This window comes from Cyprinodon tularosa, unplaced genomic scaffold (assembly GCF_016077235.1).
Source record: "Cyprinodon tularosa strain WSP-4 unplaced genomic scaffold, ASM1607723v1 ctg159, whole genome shotgun sequence".
NCBI lineage: Eukaryota > Metazoa > Chordata > Actinopteri > Cyprinodontiformes > Cyprinodontidae > Cyprinodon > Cyprinodon tularosa.
In genome coordinates, this window is record NW_024038427.1 from 969886 (window position 1) to 985166 (window position 15281).

General features: G+C 36.4%; 1 protein-coding gene across 4 annotated transcripts in view; it reads right to left on the reverse strand.

The window, feature by feature from the left end:
- LOC119780336 (E3 ubiquitin-protein ligase RBBP6-like) overlaps positions 1–15281 on the reverse strand; it is a 71560-nt gene that overhangs the window by 23665 nt on the left and 32614 nt on the right. For all 4 annotated transcript variants that reach the window (XM_038280352.1, XM_038280353.1, XM_038280351.1 and 1 more), the window contains exon 3: positions 12815–12863. In XM_038280352.1, coding sequence (XP_038136280.1) covers positions 12815–12863 — 49 coding nt within the window. The remainder of the gene's footprint in view (positions 1–12814; positions 12864–15281) is intronic.

The window sequence follows — 15281 nt, forward strand, 5'->3', positions numbered from 1 at the left end:
GACAATCTTACAGATCCAAGTCAATTTATTCAACAAAGCAAATAGCCAAAATAGAAAGCCAACAAAAAAAAAAGAAAATACCCCCTTCAGAGTAACAATCCAAACCATATGCCAGGTCATCTCATCCGGACAGTTGGGAGGAAATAGCCATGAGCCACTTACAAGGGATTATTCATGGTAGTGTCTCTTGACATTTTGTGAATCCAGACCCATTAACTTCTTACGTAGATGACCAGTACGACTGACCCCTTGACCATAACTCGTTCCAAGGACAAACACCTTGAACAATAACAACAACATGAGCCTAACAGCGACCCTCTGAGTAAAGCAGTATGAAGATGAAAAGTTTATCCCTTTTGGCGACGAAATGTAGAAGGGTTAATCCAGCGTATCACCCCTGATCTTGGAAGCTGATCTATGGATTACTGTCTTCAAAGACTACACAGCAGGGTAGAAATATATTGTTTGTAGGTAATTTGGTGAATTTGATGGCATTCATTTTACCTTCCTAGACTCAAACCTTGCAGACTAAATGAGAACATTGTTCCACATAGCACGAAATGTCGGTACTTTGAAATGTCTAACTAAAGTAATTGACAAAAAACAACCAGGAATATCTTAGGGAGCAGCCAAGTTGTCAGAGACACACAATAACTTGTTCTGACAAAGATGCATTGTGAAGAGACCACTGTGTGAAAGGAGTGTGGACAGACAATGTAGGGTAGTCTCAAAGACACACATTGGCACACATTGGTTTTCCTCAAGGGCATTGGCGAAAGCGTCTTACATCACCCGAATTACAAGATCAAAAAGATAAGGAAGCGGAAGAGGATAAAACTGTAACAAGCCGCCGACTTAGACATCAGCTGGCAGAAATGGACTTGGAAGCCAACGAAAACCAGGTAAAAGTGAAAGAGATGGTTCCAAAGCCTACTGACATAGAGGCCCCTTCAACGGCCATCTCAGATGCACTGGGATAAAAGAGATTGCAAGGAAGAGAATCTCTTATAAATCCCTGCACGCCCCTCCTCCGAAAAAAAAAAAAAAGGCAGGGTAGCACTAGATACCTCCCCTGGGATGATTGTCGTGTCTACATTAAACTAAAACAACCTAAGAGTTGGAACAGAGGGCGTAGGAGGGGTTCCACTTGCATATCACCAGAAAAATACCAAAAGACGCCTGAATTTCAGATACCCATATTCCTAGTTACGCAAAATGACCATGTTCTTTATTCAGGGCAGGTCAGGATTTTCCACAATTAACTGAGCTGTGGTGACCTGCATTGTTAACTGTAAGCTGTAAGTCCAGATGGAAGATATATGTGCAACCTATTTTTCTATATGCACACAAGGCTTACCAGAGTTGGACTTTGTGGGACACAAGGAAAGCAGTTTTTGACAGAACCATCGGCAGTGAGAACTACTGTATATCCATTTCTATAAGTTTAAAGTTATGCCTTAACCTCTGCTAAAGAGACATGTTTAACACATTAGATGTATGTATTTACTATCCACATTCTGTTCATCAAAGACACAGAGTCTGAAACATACCACACTCCATTTTCACTAAGGACTAATTTACTTTTTGGGGTCAAGATCCCCTCACCAACTATTGAAATGCCCAACTTCAAAGCAATTGTTTTAAGAGTAGAAGCCTTGACTTTATAGCCATGTCAACTACCCAATACACTCAATTACATACAAAATAAAGTGGTCAGACCTTGGGAAAAAGAAAACTATCCAACTCTCAGACAACACTGTGTTGGCCCATTATAAGTTCAACAAGGAACAACTTTTCTGGTATATGTCGTTCATCAAACTTGCTCCAAATATCTGTCTTGCCACAGGACAGTTTTGAAAACAAAAGTTTAGTTCCAAAAGTAAAGATTATTATCTCACATACTCTTACAGATTCCCCCAAGATTTCCTACAACGCTGAAAATAACATTTGGAAAGTAAGATTGAATGGCTAAGATGTGCATATACCCGAAACATTTAAACCAAGCGGACTCCATAGACATAAAGCTACAGCTCATTCACATACTTCAATGCTCTTCCAGGTTATACTTAGCCACTAGGGCTGTGTTATCGATTTGAATTTGATCTAATCAATTTTCAATTTCCGAAGTTCAATTTATACAAACAAGGATCAATTACTTAAAGTAAATTTCTTGCTGTAATCTTTATTTTGTGAGCTGGAGCTTCCAGCTCCACTCCAGTAGGTGGTGGGAATGCACAAAAGGCTGTTTGACACAGGGAAAGAAAAAAAAATAATAAACACCTTACACAGCACACATCAAACTCTAAGCCTCACCGTCATTATGTTGCGTCTTGTCCGTGAATTTTGTTGTACTTTACACTTTGCCATCTTGTTATGTCTAGTCTGCCATTTTGTCATGTTTGGTCCACTATTTTCTTACGTGTCTGCCGCCATTTTGTTCTACCTTCCAGTCTGCCATTTTGTAACTGTCACTACCCAGGCCGAACCAGAAGCCTGTTGCCATAAATAATTTCATTACGGTACGGAAAGTATTTATTTCTATTCTTAAAATTATCAAAGAATGCTAAACTACATCCTATAAGAAACATTTTGACTATTATAAGAGAATTGGATGCATTTTTACATTATCTCTGGTGTATTGTCTAATGTTATCATCGGAAATGCACAAAGCAGTCAAAATATGATTACACCGTATATATCTCAATTTAGTTAGTCTTTCTTTGGATTATGTACTATATACTAGAAAAATACAACGGAATGTGCACACTAAACTCAAAATTGATACCAAAGCGAAAAAAAATGGATGGATATTTGGTTGTGCAAGCATGAATAACCTGATGGTACGAATGGAGCTACCGATATAGACAGCCATTTTGTCATGTGTGTTCCACCATTTTGTTATACTTTAGTCCACCATCTTGTCTTTGTCCTTTCTGATAAGTCACTTCTAGGACTTGTGCTAGGCCTTGACTTATGGGTTATCTTTTTCGTATCGTTATAAAGCATCATTAAAACTTTTAGGCACATTTTTTCCCCTATTTTTTCCACAAATAATGCCTTTAGGGCAAAGCAACAAATTGGTTTGCCCTAAAGGCATTCACTCCTTTTTGCGTGTTTTTACAAACTTTAAAATCTTAGCATAGCTTAGGTTCTTGTTTGTTTTTGAATGTTACACATTCCTTAGTCAAAAATTATGAGAAAAATTGTTTTAGTATCATCAAATCAGATTTTCTATTCACGTTTTTACTTAAAACAAGTACTCCCCTCACCACAAACGAGCATTTATTTTTATCTCATACCTGTTTTCCTTATTTCACTTCTTTCATTTTAGCTTGTTTCTCTCAATCACGAGAATATCCTTTAATTAGGTTATCTTAAAATAAGAACCTATGGTTGTCGGTCACATATATGTCGCATTTATCTTATGTCAAATGAAACGGTTGTTATAAATAATATCCTTGCTTAAAATTTTACATGTCCCTGTTCTTGTATATTTTTTAATTATGAATATTTTAATTCCTTGTTAATTCATGCTTCGTGTCTCTGTGCTTAAGGACGAAAAAAAAAAAATAAAGCTTTAAATGCAATATCCCCTTTTAATCATGTCTAGACGCGTCTCTTGCCATACCCCATTTTCTGTCTGATCTGCTCCCCATTGGGGGAATGCCCCATTGTTTACGAGAGACAACTCCACTACCCCCATCCTTTCCTAAGATCCCGCCCCCTAGCATATATAGAGAGTGAGGTTAGCTTCCTCTCATATGAGATCTTCACTCTTCTTGAGAGGGTACAAAATTCTAACCATGACGATGAACGGACAAAAGGGAGGCTCAAGGCTCAAGTTGCCAGCAAATTGGTATACTGGATCAATGAAGACCATTTTCTATTTGGACTCTACTGGAAACTTAACTATCGGTTTGTACTACAATCCTCATCCCGTCTTCTACTCAACGCCATCTTCATTGATTTTCATGGTCTTTAAATGTTTCGTCAATATGTAGGGTGCTTGTTGCACTTTGGCCAATGTTTAAATTTTAAAACAAACTCTATCCTCGATCAACAATGTTTTTTCAGATTGATTTTCATGGTCTTTAAATGTTTTCACCAATAGGCAGGCATTGTGTTGCATTGTGTTTTATAGTTTGATAAATTACTTTATCCAAACTGTGAAAACAAAAACTAAGCGTTTATATAAGTTTTTGCTTCCAATTTTTTGGTGAATACTCTGATTATGAAATTGGTACGGTGTTAAAATTTTGCTATTCCTTATATATTAAATTCAATAGTTTTAAGATTCATACTTATTTCTTATTTTCTGTAAAAGATAAATATTTTATTCACCTGTAAATTCACAGTGGTACAATGTGAAGAAAATTTCAATAAAATCTATTGTTTAAGCAATTTATAAACCAAGGAGCCCAAATAAACTGTTTTATATAAATGAAATGGACATGGTCTCTTAAGAGAAAAGAGACGGAGGGAAAAAAATGATTTTCAATATTTATATTTTCTGACAAGGGAATAGGTTTTCTTTACCAACACAAGTTAGGAATCTTAAAAAGAAAAAAAGGGATGTTAAGCAATTCGTTATCATATACTTTTCATACAATACCTTTTTTAATAGTTTTGCTCTCTATAATAGTGTCCCAACATTATTGCGGTAACATAATCTTTACCAATTACAAGGACTATAGACTAGATTTTGTTCTGTTTGCATATGTGATATCTGATCTAAGCACCAAGTTACATATCAGCACTGTAGTGTCAGCAATGTCCTTAACCACCAAGCTAAAAATCAGTGAAATTAGCTCCGAAAGGTGGTTCTATAAATAAATCTAAAAAAATGTTTTAGTAAAACAAAAGTCTCTGACATCCCCAAGTGGACATCTGCTGCAGTGACTAGTCAACCATGAGATTTTAACCCTCACCAACCATACATCACATTTCCAGCGATCACCACCTAGCAGAGCAGCAGAATTGGGTTTTGACAGCATTTCGTATACCTCATTTTAGTTCATGCAAATATACTCACTTTGCAGATCAAAGCTTTTGAAAGTTAATTCAAAAGTTACCCTGAATAAAAATGTCTCCAAATGGAGTCAACAGGATAAGGACAATAATCTTCAAATAATTAATTTCCCAGTTCTTTCTGTTCAGAAATAAAACGTTTCTATATACTATACTAAGATATGTTCCTGTTAGGCGGTGTTTTAATTTTTACATTTTCATTATAGATACAGAACGTGAAAATCAAAGAGTTAAAAAGCATTTTGTCATGATAAAAACATTTAAATACAATATTTGGCAACAAGTGAGTATTACATTCTTTGAAGAAAATTTTCTTATCCAAGTGACTTTGTTTAGAATTTTATTTTATTTAGGTAAGTTCTCAATTAACCGTTAATTTTTTATTTATTTAGAAAGTAAAGTGTTTGCATGAACTGAAATGAGGTAGAAAAAATACTGGGCCCTGTCAAAACCCACTTTTGCTTTGCTTGGTGGCTGTGGTTGGAGGTGCAATGTATTTGGCTGCTGGGAGTTAAAATCTGATGGTATCCACCTGGGGGTATCTAAAAGACATTTGTTTTACCAAAACATTTTGTTTTATCTTAACAACACCTTATGGACCTACTGTAATTAAGCTAATAATTCGCTTGTTGGCCAGGGAAACTGTTGACAATACAGTCCCGATATGTAAATAAGTGGTTAGAACAGATAGCACACATATTCACAGGACAAAATCTAGTCTATAGTCCTTGAACCAGTCAAGATGTCTTGCTTCACATTACAGCAATAATCATAAGACACCATTATTATATAATTATTATTACATAATTATATATTATTATTATAAATTACAAAACTTCAAAAAAGACATTCTGTAAATAGTAAATAATTGCTCAACCTCTTGATTTGTTATCCTGACTTGAAATGGTAAAAAAAGGGTTATTTACTGGTCAGAATAGTTAAATTAAAAAAATAAATAAAATTATATATATATATATATATATATATACAGGTGCTGGTCATAAAATTAGAATATCATGAAAAAGTAGATTGATTTCAGTAATTCCATTTAAAAAGTGAAACTTGTATATTATATTCATACATTACATACAAACTCATATATTTCAGATGTTTATTTTGTTTAATTTTGATGATTACAAATGACAACAAATGAAAATCTCAAATTCATCATATCAGAAAATTAGAATATTACTGAAGACCAATAAAAACAAAGGATTTATAGAAATGTTGGCCAACTGAAAAGTATGAACATGAAAAGTATGAGCATGTACAGCACTCAGTATTTAGTTGGGCCTCCTTTGGCCTGTATTACTGCAGCAATGCGGCGTGGCATGGAGTCGATCAGTCTGTGGCACTGCTCAGGTGTTATGATAGCCCAGGTTGCTCTAATAGTGGCTTTTAGCTCTTCTGAATTGTTGGGTCTGGTGTATTGCATCTTCTTCTTCACAATACCCCATAGATTTTCTATGGGGTTAAGGTCAGGAGAGTTTGCTGGCCAATTAAGAACAGGGATACCATGGTCCTTCAACCAGGTACTGGTAGCTTTGGCACTGTGTGCAGGTGCCAAGTCCTGTTGGAAAATGAAATCTGCATCTCCAAAAAGTTGGTCAGCTGCAGGAAGCATGAAGTGCTCTAAAACTTCCTGGTATGTGGCTGCGTTGACCCTGGACCTCAGAAAACACAATGGACCAACACCAGCAGATGACATGGCACCCCAAACCATCACTGACTGTGGAAACTTTACACTGGACTTCAAGCAACGTGGATGAAGTGCCTCTCTTCTTTTCCTCCAGACTCTGGGACCTTGATTTCCAAAGGAAATGCTAAATTTAGTTTCATCAGAGAACATGACTTTGGACCACTCACCAGCAGTCCAGTCCTGTTTCTCTTTAGCCCAGGCAAGACGCTTCTGACGCTGTCTGTGGTTCAAGAGTGGCTTGACACAAGGAATGCTACAGCAGAAACCCATGTCTTTCATACGTCTGTGTGTGGTGGTTCTTGAAGCACTCACTCCAGCTGCAGTCCACTCTTTGTGAATCTCCCCCACATTTTTGAATGGGTTTTGTTTCACAATCCTCTCCAGGGTGCGGTTATCTCTCTTGCTTGTACACTTTTTTCGACCACATCTTTTCCTTCCCTTCGCCTCTCTATTAATGTGCTTGGACACTGAGCTCTGTGAACAGCCAGCCTCTTTAGCGATGACCTTTTGTGTCTTGCCCTCCTTGTGCAAGGTGTCGATGGTCGTCTTTTGGACAACTGTCAAGTCAGCAGTCTTCCCCATGATTGTGTAGCCTATAGAACTAGACTGAAAGACCATTTAAAGGCTTTTGCAGGTGGTTTGAGTTAATTAGCTGATTAGAGTGTGGCACCAGGGGCCATCAATTTTGAACCTTTTCACAATATTCTAATTTTCTGATATGATGAATTTGAGATTTTCCTTTGTCGTCATTTGTAATCATCAAAATTAAACAAAATAAACATCTGAAATATATGAGTTTGTATGTAATGTATGAATATAATATACAAGTTTCACTTTTTAAATGGAATTACTGAAATCAATCTACTTTTTCATGATATTCTAATTTTATGACCAGCACCTGTATATATATATATATATCTTGGTCCCCTTTCTTAGTAGGCTCAGCATTTTTTGATTTTCATAACATAATGAATTATAGTTCATTCTGTACTACTGAGAATTTACAAGGGAATAAAATACTACCCTGCTACAGAAATGAAGAAAGCAAAAGGAATCTTAATATACAAAAATTACATAAACAGACAAACATAGGCATATATTTACATAGTTTGAATAAAGAAAATAATTAACTTTAAAAAAAATGTGCAACAAAAGCCCTTACGTATTGGTGAAACAAATACAGACCATTAAAATGAATAAAAAAAGATGTTGACAAAGGAGGACAGGTTAAGAGTTTTTGCAATTGTTTAACAACAAAGACCCTCCCTATTGATGAATAAATTAAGGAACATGAAAAAAACTCAGAGAAAGACATGGAGTAAAAGATGGGAGAAGGAGGGTGGCAGCGACCCATAGTGATATTTTTTTTTTTAGGATTCAGGATAAGAAATGGTCTCTAATGATCCAGTACACCAGTAAAAAAATAATAAAAAAAGTTGTTTAGCGAGGATAGGTTAAGAGTTTGAGCAGTTTTTTTACTTTTTAACATTGACTTTTAATACGATAATCTTTTTTATGGTTTTGTACTCTATAATGTTTTTTTATGATTAGTGATTTGTGGTAATGTGAAGCAAGACATCTTGATCAGTTAGTACTACAGATAATGTCCTTTATGCATGCCTGATATCTGATCTAAGAGTTGACTTGCATATCAGCAGTGTAGTGTCAGCAATGTCCCTGACCAAGAATCTACTAATGAATTAAATTTGCTCTTCATGGTGATTATATAGATATAAAAAAAAAAATGTTTAGATAAAACAAAATCTTTCAAGATTGCCCTAAGTGGACATCTGCTGCAGTGACTGCTCCGCAATGAGATTTTAACATCCAGCAACAGCCCCAGTATTTTCAATACCTTCAGTCCACGCACTCTGTCTGCAGAAAAAAATAACTAAAGGTTAAATGAGAATGGTCTTAATTTTTTTTTGGGACATTGAACATTGATCATGCAGTTGCTTAGAGAGAGTAGATTGGAAACTCACAGATGCATAACGGTGAAACCATTAGAACGAATCTTAAAAAAAAAAAAGATGTTAATTGAGGACAGGTTTTATGTTTTAACTCTTTTTTTCTGTAAACAGTTTATAGTACAACAAGTAGAAAAACATTTTTATGGTTAAAGGAATAATGTTTAGATTCAACAATTTATGGTGTTTCATTAAACAAATTTACCAACTTTTAAATTGGCCTCGTCTTTTTTTGTCGTTGATTTTTTTTAAAGTTTTTGTGGCATTAGTGGCTTGTTTTTTCGACAGTCAGCTGACACGGAAAGTAGGTATGATAGAGGCGGAGAGACATGCAGCAAAGGACCACAGGTCGGATTTGAATCTGGGTTGACCGCGTCGAGGAATAAGGCTTCCATACATTGGTCTACATGCTAACCACTGCTCCACCACCTTTTTTGTGACGGCAAAACACAGTATGACTGAAATTAAGAAAAATTGCACTAAATCACGGGAAAATAGGGAAATTGGATTGATGCAACATGTCTCATCTAATCAATTGTAAATACCACTAATGTAAGTTCAAATAAAACTCATTAATATAGATGGCAAAAGTTCTTGGAACATTTTTTAACAAAACTAAAATCAGCTTTATATGTTATATATGCAATAAAACAGCTACCTTAAAGAATCAATCACACATATACATGATCATGTAATATGTGATATTTTCAATTCCCAATGGAATTTAATCAAGGCAAAACAGTCCAGTCCCTTAAGGTCTAAGGTCCCTGGATCCCCAAAACTGATCTCAGTTCATGTAAAAGTGTCTCAGCCATTGCTTTCGAACAAAGATCCTTTGCTTGAAGGCTGCTATGTGTCAGGAGACACTCAAGAGCTGGAATAAACTTTGGACAATCATTTGGACTATTATACAATAAACTTTGGCGTATATATATATATTTTATATAATGAAAGTGGATCTGATAATAATCATCTTTCACAGGTTCGAAGCATCCATGTTGAAGCTCAAAGGGGTGCTTTACCTGGCACTCAAAGCGGGATTCTTTCATGAGTTTTTACCAGGATATGGTAAATAGATGGGATAGGTTAATTAAATAAACCAATGAAATTTTAATAGTATTGGAGAGGTTTGATGAGATTCAGACATCAGTTTCATAAAGCTTTTCACTCTCATCCCATGCCATTGTGAGGGATGTTCAACCTCATTCAAACCATGAGAGACATCTGGGACCAGAGAGAGTTTCCAAGTAGTTGTGCTCGGACTTTCCTAGAAAAAATGTCTGGCAAAGAAAGCTTAGACTATGATGGTAAGCATCAATAAAAAAAAAGCTGGAATAAATACAGAAAATACAGCCCATGTTATTGTATTCTTGAAGTGTGAAGAGGATATCAGCTAAATGATAGGCAAAGTTCCAATGGGAACTTAAAGCCATCTGTGGACCCTCTCTACTCCTGCTCAAGGTTTGTTTTTGTGGGAATAAACAAAAGAATGTATGTGTCTGGGTTCCTACAATCATCAATTATATTTTAGAGAAGACTGGTCTTTGTATTTGGGTCTAAAATGTAGGGGTTTCACCTCCATCACTGAACTGTGGTATTAGCACCATCAAATGCATGTGAGCATGACTGTTGCCAATAAGGGCTTGAATGTCTAGTCATGATCCAACTAGTAAAGGTGTAGCTCCGCTATTCCACTCACTCCATACGGTTTGAAGAAACCAATCTTGTTGCAGCAGTGCTTGTAGAGTCACTTGTTAACAGCGTAGAAGATGCATATATTTAGGCATCTGTTTGATGCATTATAGATAAGATTCAACATCTTTTCATTAAACATGAAAAAAGGTAGGTGATCAGCGGATGTGATCTTAAAGCAAAAAGTCTGTTTAAAAAAAAATATTTTTCATTCGTTTATCTGAATGCACAAAACCGACAGACTGAAAACTTGGAATGAGATTGTTTTTTATGGAAAGTATACAGCTTCACTAGAAGAGAGAATTTTTTCTTTTGCTGTTTACTTGCAACAGCATGAGGTTTACTTTTTTGTTGTGGGCTGCATCTAAACCCATAGGTCAAAAAAAGACAAACAAAAACAAAAAATCTCTTTAAAAAAATGATCAAAGGGCTAAGTCTATCGTCGATTGGTTGATAGAATCATCCAATCTTCCATCCTTACAGTATATTCTAATGATTCATAGAGGTAAGCTAAAATGTAAGAATTGAAATAAAGGTAATAGGGAAAGAACTTAAGATTCAATGCCCCTTTGTGAATAGGATATCAGTACCAAGAGAAATAGGTCTTAGAAAAGCTAGTTTGATGATACTGAAAGGTATATTTTTATTGTATAATGCATATTGTAATATAAAAGGTGTTTATAAAATTAGATCTGAGGATATTGAAAGGAATTTTTACAGATTCTTTTTACTTAGAAATATGTAGCGCTAGATAAAAATATGCTACAAAGAAAAACATTTATTTTAAGAACTGGATAGAGAAAACAGGACTTAAGCTATGCTTAAGATTTAAAGGTGTGTAAAAACATACAAAAAAAGGTCAATAATTTACAGCCAACCCCCACCCCCTTACATGCAAAGAGAACACCTCACCTGTTCAGCCAGGCCAACAATTCCCTCTAACAACCACCTTTCAGAGACATAGACAGGTATCGAGTATTGCAGGCTAACAGAGAACCCAAACAATGGCCCCTTCCTAAGAGGTGGACCCGCTGGTCCGGTTCAATTTGCTTGTTTTCTAAGCCAAAACAAGGCTTTGTTTTTGGTCCACTCTATAAAGCCACCAACTCACCGCAATTTCCGACATTCTGAATTGAAAAGGCTTTCCTGGATGGGAAGCGAAACATCTTCAAACTTGGCAACAAAGTCCAGTGGATTGTTTTTGAATGTTTGAAACCAATTGTGTTTCATTAATTAAATTAAACCGTGTGAAAACTATGCTTTTAAAAACACAATGAATGCATCTACAAACGTGGGAATTCCCCCAAGCTAAAACATGGTACAGGACATGTCAGGCCCTGTTCTGGAAGTGACATATCAGAAAGGATACAAATGGGAAAGTAGAACAAAATGGTGGACTCAATGTGGCAACAAGGGAGGATTTTCTGCACTATACATACGTTTTTTTCCCTCATAGTAGAAGAGAAAAGCCTGACAAAGGTAGACAAAGGTATCAAACTGAAGGTTAGGAGCTATAAAGTTGAGCCATCAGAAAACACTATAGCTAATTGACGCTAAGTTGATATAGTAGTTATATCAACAATAAGCTCAGTCTACAGGAATATCTTTTTTCCAAGGAACTCAGTAGTTGGCTACAAGTCTTCTGATGTGTTTTCAGCATGGTTCTGCAGTACCATATTTTGATGCTGTTCCAAGAGAGGTAACCGTTTCAACAAACTTAATGAAAATGCCCGAAAAACAATTTGAGCTCATTAGTTCTTCGGTCATTGCTGTTGCAAATGTTAGCTTATGAAGCTAGACATTTTATGTCTTTACAGATAGAGGGCAGTGATACACCTTTATCAGGATGCAGAAACAATTCAGGATCTGTTCTTTGACAAACACTTTGTCCTTATCCCGTAAGTTGATGACCTTTATCTAATTACAACCCACCACATCCTGCCCCTTTCTGCTGAAGTTGTGGAGTGATAACTGCCGGTAATGGTTGTCAGCAGTCACATACCTAAAACAACAGTTAGCCTTATCAGCTGTGAATAGCTGGCCCTCTGGATAATTTCTGACCCACCCGTGCAGCGCTGATATCCCAAAAAGAGATACTAAAAAAGCTCTGACAATGATCCATGTCGCAGAAGCTTATTTAAAAAAGCAGCTGATAGTTAAGCAAAAAGGAGACACACTTTCTGTCTATTCAGCATCTTTCTGGTTAATCTTTGTTTTTTTTTACCAAAAAAGATACCTGACAGCTGACACTTTATTAGAACCACTTTCTTTAAATAAATAAAAAATCTGTCAAAAAAAAAAAAAAAAAAAAAATCAACAAACTCAAAAAGAACTGAGCAGCTAGAATAAAAGCAACATTTACAGTTCAACATTACTGGTTAAAAATACGTGTGCTTTTGGAATATGATGCATTTTAAAGGCTACGTACGGTTCGAAGGGATCCAAAGGCATTGGGAATCTGGACATCTGATCTTTCTCTGAAACAACAACAACAACAAAATTGCTTAATAAACCATGAAGGATGAAGATAATTTATTATAGTTTACCAAGTAAATGATGTAGGAAAATCTGCAGCATGACATCAAGGTGGGAAATAAGTCTGGATTATAACAGGGATGCATATTTAGCTGCCAAATACAAAAACAGGAAGTCTTTTGGGTTACTTTTCAAATACAAAGTCAAGCTTGTGTTTTTCCAGGCAGTCGACTATTGTATACACTGGAATTTTTTTAACAAAATACGTATGGATAGTACATAACTTACCAAAACAAAATGTAGACGGCTCAGATTAGTTGGTTTCTAATCTTTTAAAGCATGCTATTACAGAACTCTCTCACTCTTTCAAATGACTAATTTTCCGAACCATAGCAAACTTATAAACATTTCTAACTGTATATCAACAAAAACGTTGTTGCTAAAGCCCCTGTCACACCTTGACAATTTAGCCAGCGTATGCTTGAATCTCAGAATCTTCTGAAACGCTGACATAGGCAAGTATTCATAACAAGTCCATAACTAATGTTGAACAACAACCAGTGTCCTGAGGGAAGCAGCAACACACCCCTGCATAAACAGATTTCTTCGATCGCAGTATTAAGCTAGCTACTGTTAAACGGCCGCCAAAAAAATAAAAATACAATAAATATAAAGGAAAAAGAAGAAGTAAGAAGGAGGGTTTGCAGTCCCAGCAGATTCAGCGTCTTGTCTGCTGGGACGTTTATTGGTCGTGGCCGTGAACGCAGGGAGGATCCATCACACAAATTTTCACGCTCAGATAACTTACCTGAAACTTATGGTCCAGATATGAGCATAGGCTGGCATATGTCGGGAAATTCTGAGCATGCTCAAAATTTCTCGACGTACTTACCGCTTGCCAGCGGGATATAGTGGGCTCATAACTTATACAAATCGTACCCATAACTTATCCAACGTATGTCAGCATTTTTGCACATCAGGCATCAGTGTTTCAAGTTCCTTTACCACCCGATTTGGTGCTTCCAGACAGTGGCTGTGTCTGAACGTCCTCCCTAACCCCTAAATCCCTAAATACTATATATAGCAGAGACTATATAGTAGACTTTATAGTGAATTTCGTTAACTGACCATTCGAACAGATGATCACTACTTTTTGCTCCCCGTAAGTCCGCCTCCCCGCACGCTGCCTGCCCCATCTTTGTTCCGAGGTATATCTGCTCGTCTAGCGACCATGGATGATCACTACTTTTCAAGGTGCATTGTGGGATATTTCGAATCCACTACTTTTTCATCCACTAGACATTCGGACCCTCATGTAAATGGCGTGGGCCCTATATAGGTCCCCATTTAGTGGTTAGAGCAGACATTTGGACAAAGCCCATATCTACTTGTCGAGCATTAAAAAAAATACAGACCTACAGTCAGGTAGTGCTGGGCGATATGGAAAAAATCATATATCACGATATGGACTATTTTATATCACAATAACGATATATATCGAAGTATGCCAAAATTAAGTAAGTTCTCAGCAAATCTCTGAAAAAAAAAGACAAAAAATATATACTTGCTTACTTTTTCAACTTTATTTTGAAGTGACATTTATAGAACTGTCACAAATTAGAACAATAAATTGTAGCGCAGCAATATATATGCATAAGATGAGGCGAAGGTAGCGCTACAGTACCCTTCAAAGTTTTGTCAAAATCCTACAGGTATTTAAATTAAATTACCAAAATAAATAAATCAAAGTGCACTAATGTTTAGTTTCTTACTTTTCTGAGTAGAAAAGCACACATTTTGAACAAAAGTTACAAAAATAAACAGTAGGCGTTTCTCAATTCACAAGAACGCGAGTACGTACTCGCGTTCTCGTGAAGTCCGTTCTTGGCGAGAACGCAGGAAGATCGGACTTGACGAGAACGCGAGCACGCAAGCACGTATGTGTATTGGAACAGAAGCGTACTCGTGACGTCATCACATGCAACGTTCTTTAGCATTTCTTTAACAGTCAAAACTATTTATTCCCTACACAAAACATTTTGAAAACAATATTTTTAATTTCTAAAGCTTAAAAAACATAAAAAAAAATTACCGAACCGCAAAAAACCGCCATCAGAACGAGCGGTAGTTCACACATAACTAGACCGAGAGAAGTGCACTACAGACGGGGTAACATTAGCCCTGGCTGCGGTTACCCTCGGAGGTCTGCTGGTCACTCTGGTCCGCTCAACGTCTGCCTTTTTTTTTTATTTCGCACTAACTCTGTAAACAGGCCACACAGGGAGGCTTCAATGTATAATGTTATCGCCTCAAACGATTTCAAAACGTACTTTTGAAGAACAATAGCAGCAGAAAAGGGAATATTTATCTTACCACTGTGAGCGCTGTCTCGAATCAAGCTGCGGCCGCGGGGCATTCTA